Genomic DNA, 23,175 nt, shown 5'->3' with positions numbered 1-23,175 from the left:
GAAACTTTATAGAGAACATATTCAAAGGCAAATGTGAAAGAATGTCTATAAAATACAATCAGAGAAAAAGAAAAGAAGGAAAGAAAGAGGAAGGGAAGGACAGAAGAAGAGGAAGGGGAAAGACAGAAGAGAGGGAAGAGAGCAGAGGGAATCTAAATATTCCAAATCTCCATGACAGGGGCAAGTCACTATATTTTCTCTATGGAGAACTAAAAAAAATCCGCAAAAGAAATACACCAAAACGCCGGTGGTGGCTACTTCAGTGAACTGAGATTATGGTGGTCACTTCAGTGAAGTAAGATTATGGTGGTCACTTCAGTGAAGGAAGATTATGGTGGCTTTCTTGTCTTTCTTATAGTTTTTTATAATTTCTTGGTTTAATTTACAAAAGCATTCATTGCATTTATAAACAGAAAAAAAGGGAAATATTATATGTAGCCTTCCCTAATGCCCCGTCTGCATCATGTGTTTCCTTGGCAAAAGAAGAGTGTTTTCTGCCCAGTGACTTTGAGAATGTTCCGGTTGTTCCATGGGGTACTCCCTTGAAACATTGGCGCTCATGATGATGGAAAGAAGGAAGATGGTTTACATTGGCTTCCCATCAAGTGAGCAGTGATAGGAATTTGTTGCCCTGGGCGATGAGGAGCTTACCTCAACTGAAACAGGGAAGCAAGAAGAGCAAGACCCTGCTGCAAACAGGAACCTGAAATTCTCAAGCCGGAAAATGGTAGACTCATGGCAGTGTTGGGTGGCTTTTCTCATGGTGATTCTACTGAATATTCAAATGAACAGCTAAAACATGGCTTGGTTGAAAGGGAGGCTAGACTGGCTTTTTCTCCAGAAAAGAGAACAAGTGATCAGTGACAGTTGTGTATTCTTCAGAAACCACTGTTGGTTAGACGAGGCTGCCGTGAACATGCTTCCCCCAGAAGGCTCTGACCTGTGACTTTATAAATGTAGCCTAGAATGTATGGCCTCCCTCTTCTGACTCTGCCCTTTGCTCATGGCTCATGAGAGTGGTGTCTCTTCTCACCCTGGCTGATGTGTGACATACAGACACTCTCAAAGAGGTGAATGGGCTGTTTTTTCAAAAGTTTGCTTGTAAGTTCAACTGATTTGAGCTTAGAATATATTTTATTATGCAAAAATAGCAGTCTTCACGGCCAGTTTCCCAGGGTTAGAACCTAAACTGTACTTGATAGTACATATTAGTTTTTAGTAGACAGTTTATTGAGAATGTCAGGTTGGGATGACAAGAATCGGTTTCCCATTTGTGGGAGGGAAAGGGCCTTCACTCAGCTCCCAACTTGCCAGGAGTTTGGAGCAGTGTTTAAAGTGATTGGTACGGGATTTGCACCAGCTGTTAAGCAGCGGAGCCTGGAAACGAATGTGGCGGAGACAGAGGAAGCCAGCGTTCTGGGAGAGTTATCAACAGTGCTGTGTCAGTTACATATGAAAGATCATGAAAGGTTGGATTAGAAAGATGATTTGAGCTAAGTGCTAAAAGAAAATGGGAGTGGATCCCGGGGATCCACAGCCGGAGGGAGGAGAGGATAATGAGAGACTTGGGGAGTAGAGCGTCTCCAGCGATTTCCAGCAGTGCTGGGTCCTTTGCCCGTACCTGGATGACTTACACCCTTACCCTGCCTGCTAGGTCCTACCTCATTTGAACAGTTTTTTTCAGTCCTATTCACATGTCAGAATGACCTAATGAGTTTTTAAAATAATGTAGGTCCCTGGACTTGTTGGTGACCCTTGTCTCAAAGTCTCTGGTGTTGGAGCTTAGCTGGGTGATACTTTAAAAGGCCTCCGAGTGACTCCAGTGTGTATCTAGAGGGCCTAGTGGCTGGTAACTCTCGGACATGATCACAGATGCGTGGAGACTCTGGTCTGGTTCATTCACTGTTTTCCCTGCTTCCACAGGGAGTGGCTCTTGCTAGACATTCAGTGAACATTTGCTTGAACTCAAGAATGAATCAAAGAGCAGAGAGGGATGGAGTTAATTAGTCTCTCATTCCATGGATTATAGTTCAGCAACAGGTCACATTTGTGGCGAGTCTCCTTCTGACCTTGTCCCAGGTCAGACAACTGGCTTAGTGTGATTCCTCCCAGCCCCCTTTTGGTACTTCATGTCTCCTGGGGCCTCTCTTCTCAGTCCTTGTTGTCAAGAACCTGTCAAGAACTGAGATCACAAGCCTGAGTCATTTTCTACAGCCCAGAAAGTTGCTCCTGAATCTCAGACCAGAAGCCTAGGGTTTTAAGTTTGATTGGCAATCTGGTCTCTTTGATACCGCATTTCCCAGATGCCCCTCAGCGTGTTGTTTCTGCCGTTTCAGAGTGGCCCTGGCTGCCCTGTTGCTCTAGAACTAGTTGTAGTTGGTAAGTGGATAGGAAGATTCAGAAAGTCTTTACTTTCTCCCCAGTGCTTGGGATCAAATCTGTGACCTTGTCCACGTTAGGTAAGAGCCCCTCACTGACCGTTTCTTCCCAATATGGCTCTTGATACAATTCACATCATTTTTGTCCTGTTTATTATTGTTTGCCTTTTTTGTTGTTTTGAAATATGTGCAGTAACAGCCCTTACAGCGAGAATTACCAGGGGTTTTCTTCTGTGTGTTTCTAGTAACTTTTGTTCTTATAAAACCACAGCTCTGTTATATGTAAAAGGACATCAAAGTCGTGTGTTTGTGAATACTGCACTTATTAAAATATCCCCTCGTGTGCTAGTGGATGCATTTAGAATTGATTGTATTATTGTTCTGGTCAACAGGTTTGTGTCATCCCTGCTTTTCCTGTATTCACCTGTGGAGTTTGCTATTTTTATATATTAACCTCCTCTTGTCATTTTATGACAGTTCATGTGAGCTTCTTATAAAGTAATAACACTGATCTTTTAATATTTTTTACTCAGTATGAGATTCTATGTATACAAATATACAGTTTTCTAATAATTTAAACTTTTCATTTTTATTTTGGAGGAAGAGTTCCTGAAGGTATTTGCCATCTTACCTTAGATTTGCTTGTTCTCTTTGATTTTCATATATGCTCATATTTATCTGTTTATAAAGGACATGCACACCATACATACACTATAAGATATGAAAGTCACGAGCCAGTGAGAAGTGGCTCACAGAGCTATTGGCCTTACATGGTGCGTTCTTGCTGGTGTTTGTTTACTGTATTCATACTGCTTTGCTTTTTGACTCTCTGGGAGAAGAGATGGGAACAGTTTGTACCACTGGATCCCAAGTTTGGAGATTTCAGGTGTGTGCCACCAGACTTGCCTCTCTTTTTAGATATAGACATTTATTTCTGAAACTTCCCATTTGCTTTTGGTTTATCCATAAGTTTTGGTGTGTTTTCATTGTCACTTGTCTGAGATTTAAGAAAAAACATCCTCTTGTTTTGGTTCTTTTGGGGCATGCCATTTTTACATATTTATGAGTTTTCTGGGCTTTTTTCTGTTTCTGACTTCCGGTTTCATGTGGTCGTAGTTGAGGATGCTTGGCTAGAGCTGCCTCACAAATTCTTTAGTAGGAAGAGCAGCTGAGTGGTAAAATGTCTTCCTGGGTTTTCTTCTCCTTGCCTTTTCCTGGGTGGTGTGGCGAGACTACACCCTTTCCTCTTCTTTTGACCTCAGCTTCTAGTAGAATTTTAAGCTTATCCGCAAGGTAAATATTTACTTCTTGAGGACCAGGAGATACTGTGGTAAATAATCAGGACAGTTTACATACTGATCTCTGTTGTGAAACCAGGAAAGAAACATGGCAGCGGCTGCTCAGAACAATGGTGGAAACGGAAAGGCTGGAAGGACCCGGATGCTAGCACAGTGGGAGGCGGCACTGATCTAGATTGGGATTTAGAGTGATCCCACTGAGTGAGCATGATATTTGAGCTAAGTTCTAAAGTGTGAGAACTGAACTATATGCAGAACGTGGGTATTCTAAGCACAATTACTTGGTTCATTGGAGAAACAGACGGCTTCCGTGTGGCTGAAGAGCGCTGGGCGTGTGGGATCTGCTGGGATGTGTAGGTGGGGCTGGTGAGGTGAGGTGGACTGAACTCCCCAAATTTCTTGAATTGAATGTGTTAAACAATGGAATCTAGTTTTGCATTTGTGTCCTTACCATCCAGTATTTGCCATGGAATATTCCCCTAGGGCCCAACAGCACCTCAGTCGCAGAGTTATGTGTATCTCCACCTCTCTGGCTTTATTAGGGGAAGGTCACCATGTCTGGGAGCAGCAAAAGAAGCCACTCATGCGCAGAGTTTAGCCTGTTGAGGCTAGGCCTTCAGCACAGTTGTCTGACGGTGAGTTTAGGGTGATGTACACAGTAGGCACAGAGGAGCAGGAGCAAGCAGAATTCACATTAACCAGGACCTTCCAGACCTTCGTGTCTGGAAGCCAAGAACCTACCAAAGACAACGAGAAAACAGGAAGAAAGAAAAGCTTCACGTCTAGTGAGCAGCCCACCCCACACTAGCTTACAGTTTGCATTGGATGTAGAGAGCAGACATGGGAGAAATTACTCTGTCTTTTCAGGAATAGCAGTAAATTGATTTTGTTCCTTTTCTGTCTTTCTTCTAATATGGACATTAAAGGATGCAACTGCTGGTTCGTGGCGGCTAGGGGCTTCAGGGAACGGGGAAGTGGCATTCTTCTTCCAGCTGCCGTTGTTCACAACACTTTTGACAGTTAAAATACATCACACATTCTCTTGTCCTCGCAATGTAAACATTTACTGTTTTAAGTGGACTATAGAAGCAAACCAAAATAGAAGGATGCAGACTGATATTTCAGAGGTGAAGCTGAGCCCTAGACTAAATTAAATAAAAGTAATTTGCCATTCAATTCATAGTTACATATTATACAATTCACAGTGTTTGTCCCTGGGAACGATTAAACAGAGGGGTTCCACTGCTGCCTCTATTTTTACAACCTGTTAGGAGAAGGAAATTTAATATAGAACAGACAAAATTTTGAATTAGAATTGTTAGAAAAAAACTGGAACTAGTTTAAGGTCAAGGTGGCTTTCTTAGTGTTGATTATGGGCTTAGAACTTGTCTAAAGCCAAAACAACACTGCCGGCTCTCGCTCTCTGTTGTGAATTTCCCCAGGAAACCCCGACTCTCCTCCTGCTCCCACGCCTCTCATCTCCGTGTTAGCATCAGTTCTAAGTCTTTATCTTCAGCTTTTACAGCTGTTTTTCCAAATACATAATTTGAAGAATAAGCATTTTCAAAACGACTTAAAACTGAGTCCCAGGAGTAATCTTAAGATGACAAAGTGCCTGTCCACATTTTTAGCGAGTAGGGGATTTTGATTAAGATCCTAGATGTTTCAAATGTGGCAGTCTATAGAATGCCATGCCATGTGGGAAAGCGGGTTTCTCAAGTTAGTTTTATTCAGAAAGGAAAGATTACAAATGAAAACACATCCAAGTTTTTTTTCAATTTCCTGTTTTGCCTAAGCTTTTCCTGTACAGCATACACATCCATCCATCTCCTTCCCAGCGACCTTGCCTCACTAGATCACTTTTGTGAGTATTAAGGAGATTTTCATCTTATGAGTCATAAAATTCTTTTATTCCCTGAAGACCTTCCTGTGTCCGAATGGAATTCCATGTCTTTGCAGTTTCGGCTAGGTTCCTTGACGGTGTTCCTTCCTTCCTGACTGACTCTGTTCTTAGGGCCTGGGAAATGGGTCACAAGATTGACTCTTGTTCTTCAAGAAGGTTGAAAAATCAATCTCCCTTATCATCTCCTTCATTGCCCTTGTCATTTTCTTCAGAAATGTTCTCAAACATTCAAGCTGTTCTGCCCGTAGCAGAGGATTTTCTCTTGTGCCGAGGCTGGCCCTGCGTTTGGTCTGTCTGTACTGACTTGGGCTGTTTGTCGAGAACCCACAGATTCCATTCGATCCTATTCTGTGTCCCATTTAAAAGGAAATACAGAAAAGCAATCATCTGGCAGGCTACAACTTCCAGATTTCAGGAAACATCGACAGTTTCTTACTGTTTTTCGTGTTTTCATCATGGACTGTCTCAGCCTGACCATCCTCTGAGCTGCTCCAGAAAGAGTTCCGTGTAGCATTAGGAGCAAGGACTTGAAGGCAGTATTTGATAGGACACAGGAAAGAGATCTCGCCAAAGAGTCATCCTCTCTAAACCCCAGTCTCTTCCCCTGAGGAGGAGAATAAGAAGATCCATATCTATAAATATACATGTTGTGTGCAATATATGACTTTGTAAAATATAATACATTTTATAATGATATGTGTATAGTGTAATATACATGATTATAGAGTTATGTAGGTCATTTGATATCATCTAACCAACGTCAACAATCACACTCCTTGACAATGGTTCTGAGTGTGGCCTGACATCTATAATTTCTGTTTCAGTCTTTCTCACACTAATGACTATAGGAATTTTCACAAGAATGGTTTGAATGCAATTCTTCCTAGAGGTTGAAGGAACTGTAGAGTAGTAGCGTAGATAACAATGGGGAGATTTTGGCTACCGTGGACCATGGGAGGAGCTACAAACACCAAGAGCAAAGATTGGTATAGCACTTGGAGTTGAACCCAGCCTTCTCATTCCCACTGGAAGCAGCTCTGTGGCCAAGTCGACCACGTTCCTGGTGCAGTAAGCCTCCTCTTGTTTCTGTCTTCTTGTTCCCTGAGCAGGGGCTGGGTGTGCACATTCATCTTCTAAAAACCTATCCAGTTTTTAATTATTTTACTAACTAGTTCTGAACCTAAGCGAGCCCAATCATTATGATCTAAAGAGCCTAACAGATAAAGAATTGATCAAAATAAATAGAAAAGAGTTCTCCCATATGAAAGAACCTTTGTGTCGGGGTGTTTATTGTGGGATGAGATCTAGAAAGAGAAGTCTACCATGCAGAGAGCCTTTGTATCGGGGTGTTTATTGTAGGGTGAGCATCTAGAAAGAGACGTCTACCATGCAGAGAGCCTTTGTGTCGGGTGTTTATTGTAGGATGAGCATCTGCCACATTTTTATTCATTTCCTTTATATCAGCACTTATCAATTATATAAAATAATGGGCTTCATTATGACAATTAAAATTTTTATTATTTATGTGTATGTTTGTTTCCATGTGTGTGTGCACACATACTTGTAGGTATCCATAGAGGCTAGAAGAGTGTGTTGCATCCTCTGCAGCTGGAACCAAACTCAGGTTAGCTGAATGAGCCGCAAGCACTCTTAACCACTGAGCCGTCTCTCCGCCCCTTCATTATAAGATGTTAATACATGTATATAATTCAGTGGGATTGTATTCACCTCCTCATTGCTCTCTCTTGGCTTCCCCTACACACACTGTTTCCCTCCCATACCCCAAATGTTACATTGGGGAGGGGGGTAGATTAGAAACAAAGTCATTGCTGTGACTTGGGATGTGATTACACAGTGGAACGTTGTGTTTTTGATAGAGTGTGCATGTTTATATGTGTGTGTAGATGTTTATGATTTTATATGGCTGTTAGAACAGAGGCAAATATGCAATAGAACCATAATGAGGTTGTTAACATAGGTTTCCTATGGGAAGGGAAAATAGCCAAGAAAATAAAACAGGAAAAAATTTATACATAAGGTATGTCTGCTATATTCACATTTATGCATTTCTTTATGGTTAATAAGTCTATGTATGACTTTTTCAAAAGCATCAGGAGTGTGGTAACAGGGCATTTAAACAGTAATGACATTATGATATCTCAGAGGCCAGAAATCCAGGGCAGTTCTAGGAGCCGAGTGAGAAGTTGAGATTAATTGGTAGGTATAAAGTTACGTGAAAGGAACATTGCAAATGAAAATGAATAAAATAAAAAACTGTTACAGATCAAAGAGCTATTCTTTTGGCTCTCAGTTTATTCTTAAATAAAAGTATATATATACATATATATGTGTATATATATATATATTTAAATTTTATGCATGTATAGCACCAGACCTTGGTTAAACTTTTCCAAAGGAAGATTTTCAGGATGGGAAGTGTAATTAAAATTCATTCTCACATAGTGTCTAAGACTATGAATTTTTCCACCTTATAGTATGTAACTAAGACCCTTTAATTTCATTATTCTTAAAAAGATCCTCAGTATCTTTGGTGCTGTTTTATATTTGTGAATGCTAAGTAAAGCTTTCAGAAAGTTTTGCTAACAAACTAAAAGAAATTCAGAGAGTTTTCATGTTCTTATAAAATGCTGCCAAGATATCATTCCATGCCACAACATACTGTCATTTAGTGACACAGAATATAAATGCTTGAGAAGTGAGAGTTCTCAAAAATTACCTGTGATTTCCTCAGATGTCACCATTATTGATATGTACTATTAACATGCAGCACAGTTCCCATGTCTTAACCCATGTCTTCATTCCGTGCATGTGTGTGACTCTTTCTGGGTCCTTCTGTTTCACTGGTCTCTGTTCGTCTCTGCAACCTCTGAATTGCTGTAGTTTACGAGCATGTATAAGGAGTGGTGATGGTTCAGTGGGCTAAGAGACCGGCGGCCAAGCCTGCTGGACCTGAGTTTGATTCTTGGGACCCACATAGCAGAAGGGGAGAACTGATTTCTACAAGTTGTTTTTTGACCTCCACACATGTGCTGTGGCATACACACGCGTGTGCACACACACACACACGTATACACACATCATTTTAAAATCTGTATTTAGCACTCTTATAGAGCTAGTCCCACAACATTAGTATTTGATCAATTTTTATGGTCATTCTTAACCAGTTTTTACAGGATTTTTTGTTTGCGTAAGACAGGTCTTACTGTGTACTCCAGTTTGGTCTGGAACTCTAGGCTCTCCTGTCTAAGTCTACCAAACCTTTGGCTTCAGGTGTGTGTTGCCAGGCCTTGATAGAAGTTCTTTTAAAAGAAAAATTTAATACTTTTATTATATATATTGTGTATTTAAAATGTATGATATGATTTCATTTGAATTTTTTAAGTTAGAATATATCAGTGTTATAGCACAAGATAATGGGTTTCACTTTAAATTTCCATACATGTAAACTGCATGTTTCAATTATATTCACCCTTCAGTGTCTTCAGTCTGCTTCTCAACATTTTGTTGCTGTATTTTCCTCAGGTTCATTTGGCTTCTTTTGCAGCAAATGCTTTGCTAAGTATCACAGTGTGAACCTCTGTTCTTAGCATGTGGGTGGTAGAAGAACGTGGGCGTCTGTGAGAGGGCCAGCATGGCTTATGTAACAAGTTCCAGGTCAGTGAGGGTTACATAGTGAGACCCTATGCAAAGAAACCACGAGAAAAAACAAACAAAAAAGTTTTTCTAGTGCCCACTAAAGCTATGTGGCCATGTCTTGCACCTGGTGCAGTAGGTAAAATCGGGTATTATTGCGTAGCTGACAAGGTGATATGTCAGCCTGCAGGGAGTGGAGTATGTTCTGGGAATGGTTAGATGGTGAAATTTTACTCTTGCGTCTCCGAAGTCCAATGTCAGTTCACACAATGGTGTGTGCCCTGTTCACATTAGATAAACCTGTTCATACGAAGGTTAGCTCTGCATGCAATGCAGTCCATCTTTCCAGCTTCTGATTATTGTCAGTGGTCAGATTTCAAACCATCAAGACTTTCAGACTGCCAGGGCCACCTGTATGCCTACATCTTGATGTGGGATGTCTGAGGTCCCCAAAGGTATACATTTTTTTTATATATATATTAGGAAATGCTTAGTGTTTTGACAAATTGCTTCAGTTTTGTCATGTGTCTGTTACAAAGGCAAAATGTATTTTTTTAAATTAGCTTATTTTAAAATTTTATTTTGAATAGCTTTTTTGAACAGTTTGTTCTCTTTCAATTTTTTTCAAGATAGGTTTTCAGACGTTTAAATAGAAGTAGGTGACATGTCTTGACACAGGGAAAGTTGGTGCTGACCATAAGGAATCGTATATTTATGAAACAAGGAGATACTTTAAACTCTAGTATTTAAGCTTCTATTATAGAATACAGATCAAAAGCCCAGCTGCATGTTTCGAGAGACCAGTTAAAGAGAAACATCAGGAGAAATTTGAGATGAGTAAAAGAATTTTGATACTGAGCTGCCTTTTAGAAAAAAAAAATGTAGTTTTAACATTTTCATGAGGCCCATGCATTTAAACAAGGAATTATGTGAAATTCTGATGGGCAGCAAGCTGAAGAATGTAGGTTCCAGGGTGACACTGTCAGATGATGCTCTGTGGTGAGGGCTCCTGATTCAGGACTGCACTTGGGACATTGTTTCCTTTTGGTGCACACTAGAGTGCACACTGCTGGAAATAGAATCTGTATCCCTTTGAATCTCCCTGTTTTAGCTCTCATGGTATTTCTAAGGTCAGTTAAACACTGTCACTAACGTTCAGTCATCCCAAATCACCATCTTCCTGTCTGGTGTAGCTAACAAAATCTAAGCAAACGGCAAACTCCTTGTGGAGCTTCCTATGGACGGCTCACTGGACTCAAGAGCTTCCTATGGACGGCTCACTGGACTCAAGAGCTTTTGGAAGCAAAACAAAATGATCATGTAAAGTTGAATGTTTTGGGGATCAAGGTTATTAGGTCAACACTAAATTTAAACCCAGTTTGAGAGACATTTTTTAATGGCACTTAGAAATTATGGCTCAAGCCGGGCTGTGGCACCTGAGGTGGCTGACATCCTTCCATGCTGAAGGCCTTCAACTGATGTGTGTAAGATATGTCTCCTAAAACGCGAGCTATGATTTAAGTAACAAGAGGCTGTGTTGTGGCCAGGGAAAGTAAAAGCTCCCTCCCCAGCCCTTTTGTGGAAGTTGTTTGTTTGAGTTCAGTAATTTTATTGAACTTGAAAAAAAAAAAATAGTATTACTAGCTGCCTCCACTAAGGGAAGTAGGGAAGCTCCCCTGTCAATTTTTGCTTAGGACTTAGGTGCAGCTTGTGATTGTAAGAAAAACCATGGATGAAATCCATACCAATTAGAGGTCGTGTGTGCTTGGGAGCATTTAAAAATGCTGTGCAGGCCTCAGAGGAATCAGTGTGAAACCTGTACTGACCGGTTCCGTTATTAATCTCTAAAGAGAATAGATACCAGATGTTTACACCGCCCAAAGGAACCTCTGTGTTCTCGACGGTCTGTGGTCACAGTGTCCTTAAATAGACTCAAATGTTTGCAGTGATTATAGGTGATAAGGCCACATTATTTTACATCTAAAATTATCAATGAACAGGCTTGGAAAATGCATTCATTTTTATAGGAAAGATAACTCATGCTTTATTGGTATTTATTAAAAATCTCCTAGGGAAAATAGAATTTCTTTGCCTATTTTGCATATTTCTTCGGTTGGTTCAGTAACAGACACATTCAAACATTCCTTTTTCCTTTCTTCCTCTCCCCTCCCCTTCTTTATCTCCCTCTCTTTCCCCCTCAGCCCTCCTTTTCTTCCCCTCCTCTCTTGTTTAAAAGAATGAAGTCTGTTTTCCTCCAGTTCAGAGACTGGGAACCCCAACATTGCTTCAGACCCTGGCTCAGTTCCTGTTTAGGGTCCTCCTTCACGGATTGAGATGGCACATGCACGTGAAATAGATGAGCATGGTGGTTTATGATTGTAACCCAAGCACTGGGGAGGTGGAAACAGGCAGATTGCTTGGATCTGCTGGCCAGCAAGCATGCTCCAAGTGCACCAAGGCCAGTCCCTGACTCATAAAATCAGGTGGATGGTACCTGAAGAATGATACCCAAAGTTGACCCCTGGCCTACACATGCACGTACGCACATGCACACACACATTTTTCATTATGTTAAATATAATAAGATTTACCAAGTCAACAATGTCTTTGGTGTGTAGTTCATGGCATGAAGTAAATTAATGCTGTTGTGCGACCGCCGCCATCACCTCCCAGCTCCACAGCTATTCATCTTTACAGTGGAAATGCAAAACCATTAAAGATTGGCTCTTCCTGCTCCCCTGGATCCAGAAAACACCATGATAGTATCTTTCCCTGTAATTGTCACCAACCTAAACAGGGACCTATTTGCTGTTAATGAAATATATTCTCTTTATTATTTGACTCACTTAAAATATCTCATGGGTTAGGTATTAAGAATATATTAGTAAACAAAGCAGTCATGCTCTCTTGGTGCTTAAAGAATCGTTAATTTAAATGATTCTTATAAGTAAGTAATTACTAGCCAAGAGGTATAACTTAAAGTGAAAGTACTGGGTTCTGTGAACATGTGCATGTAGAAACTTGACCTGGAGTTCTCTGGGGTCGTTTCTTCAGCCATATTTATTTCTCCCTACTTTGTACCAAAAGCAGAACACATTACAGTGGCCCTTTAAGGCATTCCGCTGATCACTCTCAGTTTGGAATATTTTATATCCCAAAGATATATCTTATAGTCTTAGACACAAGTTGTTAGGAACAACAGAAAAGAAGGTAAATACAAAAATTAAAGTTCTCTCTAAGCCTTTTGAAATATCATTTTTGTTTATTATCTTTAGGGGAATTGGGATAATATTTATATTTTTATCATTTCCAATGTTTTCATATCTCTTATTCATTTTTATTTAGAAATTCTAGGAAAGTATTATTGTTACTTTGCCATGGATTGAAAAACAGAGAGACATGGGTGAGTGGGAGGGGCCACCAGAATCTGGACACCAGACATCATGTGTCCTCTGTGTAGCCACTCCCTGCTTCTCCCGCCTTCCTTGCACCCTCTGTAAAGAGTGTGTGTGTGTCTCCTGTGTCCTCACAGAACTCAGTCTTCCCACCCTGACACTAATTATTGAACTCGGGCCTTTCAGAGCTCGATGGACTTTCCGTAGATGATGTCACTGCCGTAGGCCGGCTAACCTTAGATTCCTCCTTGGACTCTGACCTAATCCTCTTGTCTTCCTAATTCTTAAAGCATCTGCCAAACTTGAACACCTGGGGGCTCTCCTCCTTTGTATCCTTACCCATGTGATGCTTGCCTGTTCTGATGACTTCAGATCTGTATCTCTGTCTCCGTCTTTGTGTCTGGGTCCACACACCTCTCTGCCTTCTAGTAGTGACATAGAGACTGCTCTTAGGAACTGCACCGGAAGTGTGTGTCTACTATGATCCCGCCGGTCATGCAGGCTGGAAGTTGTTTCTCCTTCATCCTCCCAGATGGGTCTCAGTCACCAAAGTCAACGGACACTCTTTTCTTAATTGCTTCCCAGTCTCTCCACTCTTTGCAGTGCCTTCGCCAATGCCTTCCCTTAGAGCAGTGGGTCTCAACCCGTTTCAAATTTCTATCTCTAAAAATACTAACATTACAATTCATAACAGTAGTATCTTACCGTTATGAAGTAGCAGCAGAAATAATTTTATGGTGTGGAGGGGTCACTACCACATGAGGAGCTGTGTTAAAGGGTCACAGCATTTGGAAGGTTGAGAACCTGTGTACTAGCCCATCATAGATTCTGTTTTGGTGTGTAATCTTCTCTGTAATGTTCATTTCACAATCCTTCTTTACTTTACAACCTGTTTCTAGAACCATCTTTTCAGAAGACAAATAGGATTATGTTAGTAGTCTATAAAGCCTATAAGCAGACCTCACATTCTCTTATCATCCAGCCCCTAAAATACAGAGTTTAAAGGGCAGGAAGGCTTAGTAGTTAAATGCACTTGCTGCCCTTGCGGAGACCCTGGGTTCAGCTCTTAGCACTCACGCTGGCTGGCTTAACAACTGCCTGGAACACCGGTACCAGGTGATCTGATGACGTCGTTGGACAAACATATATACATAAATAAAAAGTAATACTTTTAAAGGTATGTATTCTAAGTATCTTTGTATTTTTCAGGTACTTAGTAAAACTGGATGAGCTATGGAAGAATGATTGACAAAACCACAGCTTCGTTTTCTTCTGTGGTTACTGTTAATCCTTTGTCCTGCCTGGGTCTTTTCCTTCTTGAGATGTTTTTTGCTTGTGGAAATGACATCCTGTGGTCTTCACTTAGGGGTTCTTGTTCTTATATTTACAATGGCAAGAAAGAATGCAACAAATTCTCAAATAATGCGAGAACCCATAAACCTGAAAAGCTGTGATAGTAATGTTTCATAGACTCAGTGAGAACAACCTGACTGCTGATTCTGAAGGAGCTGGCAACACAATCACCTTCAGAGTCTTAATCTCAAACACCCAGCCCAGTCAGTTCTTAGCCCCAAAGCTGAATGTAGGCCAGTTTAGGCTGCTTAATGTAACACTGACTTCAGTTTGCTTTATTCATTTCGTTTTCCAATGCTGAGAATCTAACCCAGAGTCCCTCACACACTCTTAGCAAATGCTCCCACCAAGCTACAAACTCAGGGCAGGCTTTAGGATTTTTTGTTGGTAAGATAAACAACAACAAAAATAAAAATAAAAATTCCTGTTGGTAGAAAAAACTTGAAGCCTTAAATCTGTTGCTTCGTAACATAAAATATTAGATGGTGGCTAGAATCTTCAATTTTCTTTTCTAAGATGTTCAGGATCTTGTACAAGGTAGCCAGGATGAGATGGACATTTATTACTCTCTCTCCCAAGAAACTCTGAAAGTTGGAGCCGGAAGAGAACTGAGCAGGAAGAGCCCTGGAGTTGGGGGTGCCTGACAGCCACACAGGGATGTCTAATCTTTCTGAGGGGAAAAATGTGGTGAAAGTGTGTATTAATAGATGTTCCTGATTTTAGAAAGTCTGTACAACAGTTGAGGCCCAGCGGAATTACAAAGACGCTCAGAGCTCAGGACCGGCAAGAACAAGATGGTGGGGTGGGGGAGGAGGAGAGCCTAAAGAACAGGAGACCAGGTTGACATCCTCCTCACTTCCATGTCTGAAATGACAGATCATCAGTTATCCACACGGGGAGAAAAGCTGGAATACTGTTCTCATAAGATATTATTAAGCAGGCGGTCAGTGAATTGGGGCTGCTATTGAGGTTCTGGTCCTGCAGTATGAACTGTTTCCCTTTTAGGTACTGAAGGAACTTCAGACTATACCCTTACCTGTCAGCAGCCTTTCTGACAGAGATAAGACCCACTGAAGGAACAGACCCCCATTATGTCTGAGAGCAGAAGCAGCCACAGGAGGACGGGGCAATTTATCCAGTCTCCATTCTTAGATAGAAACTGTGGCCCAGGATCACCAGAGAAGTGAGAAAAGCACTAAGACTTGAATGAATAAATCCAGAAAAAAATAGTTTAGAAAATTTAAAATGAAACAACCCTCTAATTCATATTGTTGGAGGTATTTGAAAGGCATTGCATTTATAAAATTAGATGATATCATTAAGAAAGAACAACCAAAGACCACAACTATCAAGAAAAATGAGTCATCAGAAGAGAGCCCACAATGAGATGCCACTTGTGTAGACTTTAAGTAGGTATAGATGCTCATGGAACCTACGGGAGCATGGCCGTGGTCCCTAGAACAGCTGTCTCCGAGCCATCAAAAGGCACAGATGTGGAGAGCTGGAGTCAGATCTGCCTGCATTTACAACATCTGCCTGTTAAAGGGGTAAATATCTGAAGCAAACATTGTAAACTGAGCTATCTGTTAAGTCTGAGTCGTTAATATCCAGGTACCTACTAGCCTACATATTTTAATACCTAAAATATTTTAATTAGGAAATGAAGATCTTGAGTTATAGAAAATTTTTGTAGACCAACCTGGTCTACAGAGCTAGTTCCAGGACAGGCTCCAAAGCCACAGAGAAACCCTGTCTAGAAAAACCAAAAAACAAAACAAAACAAAACAAAACTTTTGTACTACTATATTATAAAAATTTTATACAACTCCCCCATGGGGGCATACCTTTAACCGTGATGAAATGAAAATAAAAAAAGAAGAGGAAATATTTTTACTTGGTTGGCCTGGGAATGAGACAGTTCAACATGGAAGAAGAAAATGTAATCCCAATTCTCCAGCTCTATAGTAAGCAAACAGATGATGTCCGCTCGTTTTCCACTTTTAAAGTCTGTATAAAGAAAAGCACAGAAGGTTTAATTATATTTGGCCATCGTAATGCATAGAGGAGTAGGTGCAGCTGAGGGCGCTAAGATCCTGTCGCAGAGTGGGAAATCAAACAGCATCACCCTGGATTCCAAGTCTTCCGTACGTCCCTTTGTTCACCCATCACATGGCAGTTTGGAGTGCTGTGTGTGTTAGCAGGCACCGTGCTGATGGTTAGAAATTAAGGGATGAACAGAACAAATTCCCTGATGCTATTGAACTTAGAATCTGTTCCCAGAGGCAGACATCCCCAAGTGAGGTTTCTAAAGGAAAAATGAGGTAAACATAAAAGTTGGAAATGGGCCAGTTAGTGAAGATTAGGTTACTAGATCTCCATCTTTCGTAATAAAATCAATTCAAAGCATCTGCAATCTCATTGTCTAGTGGTAGAAGTCTTCTGGACTGTAGAAATCATGGGAAGAATGTTCTCTGTGTGTCTGTGCTGTCCAAATAGCAGCCGTCATCTGGAATGTTTGATTGCTGAGGGCTTGACAGGGGGCTGTCTGGAAGTGACTAGTAACTACCATGTTGGAACAGCACAGGTTAAGGTGAGCAAATCAAGAGATGTTAGAATAAGGACCTTTAAAAAAGAAGGAAACTGCCAATCATGCTTGGCTGTAGGTAGGCGGGGACGGAAAGGAAAAACTCGTGCTGAGCCATCTGCTGTGTGCTTTCTGCTCGTGCATCTATCTCGCTGGTTACTAATACTTTCGGAAGACTGGATTGCAACCAAATGGGGTCTTTGAAGGAGAGCAGAGAGTCATCCTTTTTTTTAAAATGAGATAAAAGTTACACTGGAAATGTCAGTTCCAGTGAATAATTTCACGAGGATTAGGGATCTAAGCCTCAAACAATTCTTGTCTGCAGGGGACCTGTTATTATTTGTCTTGGCCTAGCTAAGAAGGTAAATTGTGGTCAGGGAGGTGAATAGATTCAGGTTTTAGAAAATCCCAAACTTATAAATTTTGAAATATTTAGACTTACAGAGCTATGAGACCTGGCATACACTAATATGAGTTTTCACCAAAATTGTGCTCAGATAAAACTCATGATTACTTGATATTGCCCAAGACCAACTGGAATTTAGTGTGTTGGGACTTAGTCTGTGTTCAGATAGCATCTTTGGAATTATCTTTCAAGTCAATAAATTTTTGTTCAAGTTTCTACTGTTGCCTACTGACTGATCATGTAGCCACCTTCCTGAGATTCTAACTGGGTTAGGAGCAAGGGAAGAATGCAGGGGAGGCAGGCGCTGCATACCCACCCTTCTGAAGAGCGGAAAATAAGGGTCACGTTTGTGGACACGGTGCAGATGGGATCGGCTTCCAGCTGATTTGGAACCTGTTGCTAATTTTAACAATGAATGTTTAAAAAAAAAAGTTTTGAAAGAAAAGAGGAAGAGATAGGCCCGGGGAGCTGAGAAATGTTTTCCTGGGAAGAAATTGAAGTGCAAACTCTAAACTTTGTCCACACTGCTTGGGGAGCAGCAGGCCATGCTTGGTTGTGAGCGGAAAACACTTAGAGCACCTGTATAGCTGCACTGTGGGTCAGTTGAGATAATTAGTTTTAAAGTCATTACTAAGTCTGTTGTACTGTAGATAAGGACTGCCAAGGGACAACTTAGTGATAATAACTTGGATCATTTGCTTTGGGTCAGAGACATCAATGAGCATGTCCTGAATTTGCCCCTTATATACAGAAAGTTAAGATACAATCGCAGATCATGTGGCCTGATTGTTGAATGAAATCAAGGCAGCACCGTTGCATTCCAAGTGGCCTCTTCTCCTTGTAGTTGCTGTGTTTGCCATCTTGAGATGAGAATTCCTCCAAGGGAGAATATATTTATTAACAATAAGACATTCTAGATACTCGTCGGCTGTGATCTAAAAAGTAGAGTTTATGTTCTTTGAAACGGAATGATAATAGGCCCCGATCCAAGCTCATCAAATAGAAACAAAGGGCAGACGGCGGTGGAGGGAGCCCCTGTTTATACAGGTTTTCATATGACTTAAAAAGTGCATGGAACACATCCAAAACAAATGATGTTTTGTTGGATGAGAAGACCAAAAGGAAAAGCCCAGAGAAAGGAGGAGAGATGATGTTTCTTTAATGTCAAAACTGACATAAACACACTTCCCTTCCCCCTCCCTTTTGCTCAAGATAATTTTCTCAACAAGGCGCAGATTGCTTCAGTCCCTGCCTATCACCCTTTGAAGCACTCTCCTTGGTATTAGCAGTGGGGGCAGGGTTTCCTTTGAGGCCTTTTACAGCAGTGAAGAGTTCCTCCTTTAAATACTATCACATGATGAGGGAATTCCGCTTCCAGAGTGCTGTCATCACTGTGGGTCCCTGTCAGAAGACAATTTATTCCTGGTGATGGCCCTCCTCAGCTTGATTGTCCTTAAGGACGAACCTTCCTGACGGATTCGCTCTCCAGTGCAGTTCACTTCTCTGAGAGACACAGCAAAACAACCGGGGGTTTCCCTATCCTCTTTGGAACCGCGATTCGCCACGGGAATTGTTTCTCTTGTTGTGTCCCACTGATTAAGAACTGAATGGCTTGCCGAACATCTGATTTTTAAAGTGCCTTCTTCCACAGTGCTCAAGAACATTGCAAATTGGAGGAATATTGAAATGTCTTTAGGGATTTATTTTTAGTGTCTCCTCCAATGTTAATAGCATAGCAAACAACAAACTATTCAGACATCATTAGTTTCCCAGCAACATGGGAGTTTCTTGGAGCACATCCATACTGTTTTGCCCTCCCTGCCATTCTCTGCTTTTGAATATGGCCTTTTGGAAAATTTTGTGAACATTTAACTCAGGTTGACAAAATGTGTTTCTTTATGGTCGGCCAGATCACTCAAACTGAGTTTGCTCTGTCTTTGTGGTGGCTGAAATAAATGAATAAAATTTATATAGCCTCCACACTAGATCCGCTCACATCGTGGCTTTTGGGTGTTTCCCTGTGAATAGTCTCAACATTCGAAAACAATGTTATTCATTCATTATCAGCTTCTAGAGGAAACAGGCCATGGTCAACCTGGGACATTAAACCAATTCCATAAAGCATGCAGCCGCCTTCCAGGAAGTACTCAAGTGAAAGACCGCTCAACTTTTGATAGAGGAACAGTGGGGTGTGAGAAGGGGTCCCTAGGCTGATGTCAAGTTATCAGATTCTAGCTTTGGTTCCACTATTCGCCGCTTCTGCATCCTCTGCTCTCTACTGAAAAGTTCTGCAAAATGAGTGGCTTAGTGTTGTGTGTATTTCCACTGCTCCATGGACATAATGAACAACTCCCTAGCTGTGCACAGAGCTTAATCCTAATTACAGTGATCGAGTTAAACTGGATACCTCCGTGTGTTAGAAAGGAGGATGTGTGTGTGTCTCTCTCTGTCTCTCTGTCCTCTGTCTCTCTGTTTTCTCTCTCTGTTCTCTCCCTTCTCTCTCTGTTCTCTCTCTCTCCTCTCTCTCTCTCTCTCTCTGTTCTCTCTATTCTCTCCTCTCTCTCTGTTCTCTCTCCTCTCTCTCTCTTCCTGTTCTCTCTCTCCTCTCTCTCCTTTCTCTCTCCCTCCTCTCTCTCTGTCCCCCCCCCCCAAGGCCTCTGTGATGTTCTTTGCTCATTCATCCCCTTGTTTCATGCTTCCTGGTAACTAAGGGTGCTAAGGGACCATGTTGCTCTCCGAGCTGTCGAGCTGTGTCAGCCCTTGTGAGCCGTGAGTTTAGACTGCCTTCAAGTACTTACCACCTGGTCAGGAAGAAGGCATGGAGCAATGCTGGAGAATCTCAGGGCATATAAACAAAAAGATGAGGCTGTATAGAAAGCAGAGTGGCACAGAGGAGAGACACATCTGTGTCTCAGTTCCTAGCGAAGTTGAAACCAGAGTCTGGTCTTTTATCTTCTGCTGCCGCGTCAGGTCCAAAGATTCTACTCCCCCCCCCCCATACTGGCATCAGGTGCCTTCAACTGCTTTCACATGTGTTGTGCTGTGGAAGGTTTAAAGAGGACAATACACCACATTTTCTTTCTTTTCCTAGATAAATGACTTCATTCATTTATTCTGTAAGTGTCACCATGAAATTTACCCTCACTAGCCGCTGGCACTTCTGTGATTTAACAAAGAACACCTAAATGCAGGAAGCAGCCATTGTACAGCAAATGGCGCAGCCTTGCATGTGTTGGAGGTGGTTTTAGGGTTGAGAGGGTAGTGAGTCGTGAGTTACTTACAGCAGGTGGAGTCTCAGAAGAGTGGAGCTGTGTTCAGGGTGAGGCTTCCCTGCTGCGTAGGAGTCCTGAGCTCTCTGAAGGAACCGGGAGTGCTTCAGGTCCTGCTGGGAAGTTTAGCTGTGACCTAAAGCAGCCTGCGCTCTGTGGGGTGTGGGAGTGAGGAGTTTGGGCAAGTTTCTGAGGAGAACTTGGCAAGGAGCTAATTGTTTGAAAGTGCAAATCCTGTTGTTGGAGTGCATACCGTTTTCTTTCACTGTGTGTAATAAAGTGAGCACAGTTCTTACGTGGCTCTTCCTTTCTGTGGGAAGAAATGAGAGGAAACGATAGTTATGCCAGCAGCTCCCAGCCTGGTACCTCTTTCCTCAGCAGCCTTCAGGAGCTTGGGCATCTTTGGAACAAACATTACAAAACCAAAACCAAACAAACCCAAAGTATATCCAAAGTGTGCTCTACTCACCAAGAGTTTCTTACACCGATAGACTGTGTGGGAACCAGAGAGGACGCTATCTGAGAAATAGCGCTCCGTCTAGATGCCAGGGCAGCTGCTCGCGCAGCTTTTCCTGGGAGGTGAGCAAGGCATTCACCCACAGATACATGCTCTGTGCCAGATACACTAGACCAGGAAGGAAATTAGATGGAGGTAGTTAATAGGATAACCATCTTTTTTATTTTTAACCATATAAAGCTGAGAATTGAAAAGACATGATTTTCCAAAGAAGTGTGAAATAGTTGGAAAAATTACCCAAATCAATTGGTTGTTTTGGAAAATGCCACAAAGGAAGATTAATAGTGCTTCTCAGTCATGCCTCATGACCCTGAAGACAAGAGGACATGATGACAGATCTTTCCGAAGTCTTGGAATATTCTCAGAGACTATCCGTTGATCCAAGGCTGTCTCAGGAAGCACACACTAGCCCGGCTCTGCTGTTGCCTCAGCATGAGAAAAGGGTTGAACTTCTATGCAATTGTTCTTTGTGGCTTTGACCCTTTCTTCCAGGCTGAAGATGCCCAGCATTAGTCGTGACGGAGGCTTTGCCTCCTTTGCTTCATTGACCTTGAGACTCGAATCTAACGCAAGGTTTTGTCTCCTCCCTTTTGGCCCACACCAGGTTGGCCTTCCTTTCATGACGTGATCAGCTCTGAGGCCATCGAGTTCACAGACGATTTTTCCTATGGGATGCACAGAGTGGAGACAAGCTGCTCCCAGGTGAGTTGACCCCACCTGTGTCCCCACTAGGGTGCTCCTTCTGTCCTGCAAACACAGGCCAAGGGACTGTTCCAAAGAGGGACGGACAAACATACTGGATCCTTTTTAAAGTCTGAATGATACCTCCATCTTTAGATGTTTAGCAAGACTAACACAGTGTCGGTCATTGGCTTCAACGATATTAACCAGTCATTGATTGGTAGGGGGAGATTTTTTCATTTGATCTACTGTAGTAGTGAATGGGGCATTTTGGGGACATATGGTGATTTTATTATATAGCCTTGCATATGATGTAATGATAACTTGGCTTCTGCAGTTCTATTACCCAATCTTTATTCTTAATATCTTTAATGGCTCTGATCTAAACACAGTCTGTGAAGATCTCAGACATGGCTTTTCCTGGGGAGAGGTTGGAGAGAAGTCACCGGAAGTGGAAGTTGAGTGGTAGGCTAGCTCAAGGCTAGTTAAAGGGGAGTCCAAGCTAAGGCAGCTCTTGGTGTGTTTCTGCTAGTGTCTGTATTTGTCCTTATTTCTAAGGATGCTCTACTTAGTTCTGCCCATTCTTCTGTACCCAAATCAATGCTGCTTCTAAGGAAGAAAGTGAAAATGTTTTGAGGGGGTAGTGAAAACAGTTAATGAACTAAGAGATTGTAACTTACTGGTATTTTGTGGCTACCCAAGAGACATGGCTGACATGCCCATGCAGAGAAGGAGCCATGGCATGTTCTACAGAAAAAGTATCCAGTTTGTGTCTGCCCCAACGAGCGAAAGAAGGGTTCTGAGGATGGGGTACTAACATCTACTGGTACCCAAGAGTGTTTTGTTGGAAGATGCTTTTGTACAGATTGAGTGAAGAGAGGTACCGTTGGGTGGCTGCAGGGCACAGGAGCACCGTGTGGGCTTCCTTTGGGACTACTCTGCCTGTCCTTTATCCGGTTTCTCACCTTCAGCCGTTCCAAGATTCTTAGAGAGTGGGTGGTGTTTTTACTGTCAAGAGGGAAGGATATTTGTTCAAACTTGACCATACTAAATTTGTTCTTTGACAGTTTCAATACATGCAGAATTTGTTTTTAGTTAAAAGGTAAGGTTTTCAAGTATACTATCTTCCACGTGAAGACCCTTATCCCTTGAAAAGCGTATCCTCATTCCTTTAACTCGTTTTCAGCTTGCCCAGCTCCAAGAAATGGGTCTGAGCATGAGAGTTGGGACTCTCTCATGCTGGGTTTAAGTGCGCTGAGCATTGCCTCCACAATATCACTTTCTAATGTTCTCCTGGTTAATCCTCACAATAGCCTTATTCTCCTCATTTTATAGTTGGGGGAAAATAAGGCCCAGAGAAGGTGGTTGCTTGGGTAAAGTTGTGTAGCCCTAATGGCAGAGCTGAGATTTGCATTGAGGTAATCTGACTCCAGAACACCCTATTGAAGAAGGGTGTGTGGCAGGGAGAAGAGACACCACAAAGGGTCAAGTTGGAGAGATTCCCCAGCATTTGCTTTACTGTGATTCACTTTTTCATTAGATTGAATTATGGTTGAAAATGTAATAACTGTCTGTTGGAGGAAGCTGCTTGTTGGTTTCTGGCTGCCCAGCTAGCTTAGACCAAAAATAATCACACACAAACTGTGTTAATTAAATCACTGCTTGTCCCATTAGCTCTAACTTCTTATTGGCTAACTCTTACATCTTAATTTAACCCATTTCTATTCATCTGTGTAT

General features: G+C 41.8%; 1 protein-coding gene across 2 annotated transcripts in view; it reads left to right on the top strand.

Moving 5' to 3' along the window:
• The window catches only part of Msrb3 (methionine sulfoxide reductase B3), a 120,851-nt gene that overhangs the window by 88,972 nt on the left and 8,704 nt on the right, over positions 1 to 23,175 (top strand). For both annotated transcript variants that reach the window (XM_005357922.3, XM_013350274.2), the window contains exon 6: positions 21,362 to 21,459. In XM_005357922.3, coding sequence (XP_005357979.2) covers positions 21,362 to 21,459 — 98 coding nt within the window. The remainder of the gene's footprint in view (positions 1 to 21,361; positions 21,460 to 23,175) is intronic.

The sequence above is a fragment of the Microtus ochrogaster genome, chromosome 24, assembly GCF_000317375.1.
Source record: "Microtus ochrogaster isolate Prairie Vole_2 chromosome 24, MicOch1.0, whole genome shotgun sequence".
NCBI classification, from domain to species: domain Eukaryota; kingdom Metazoa; phylum Chordata; class Mammalia; order Rodentia; family Cricetidae; genus Microtus; species Microtus ochrogaster.
This window is presented reverse-complemented; position numbering and strand designations above follow the sequence as displayed.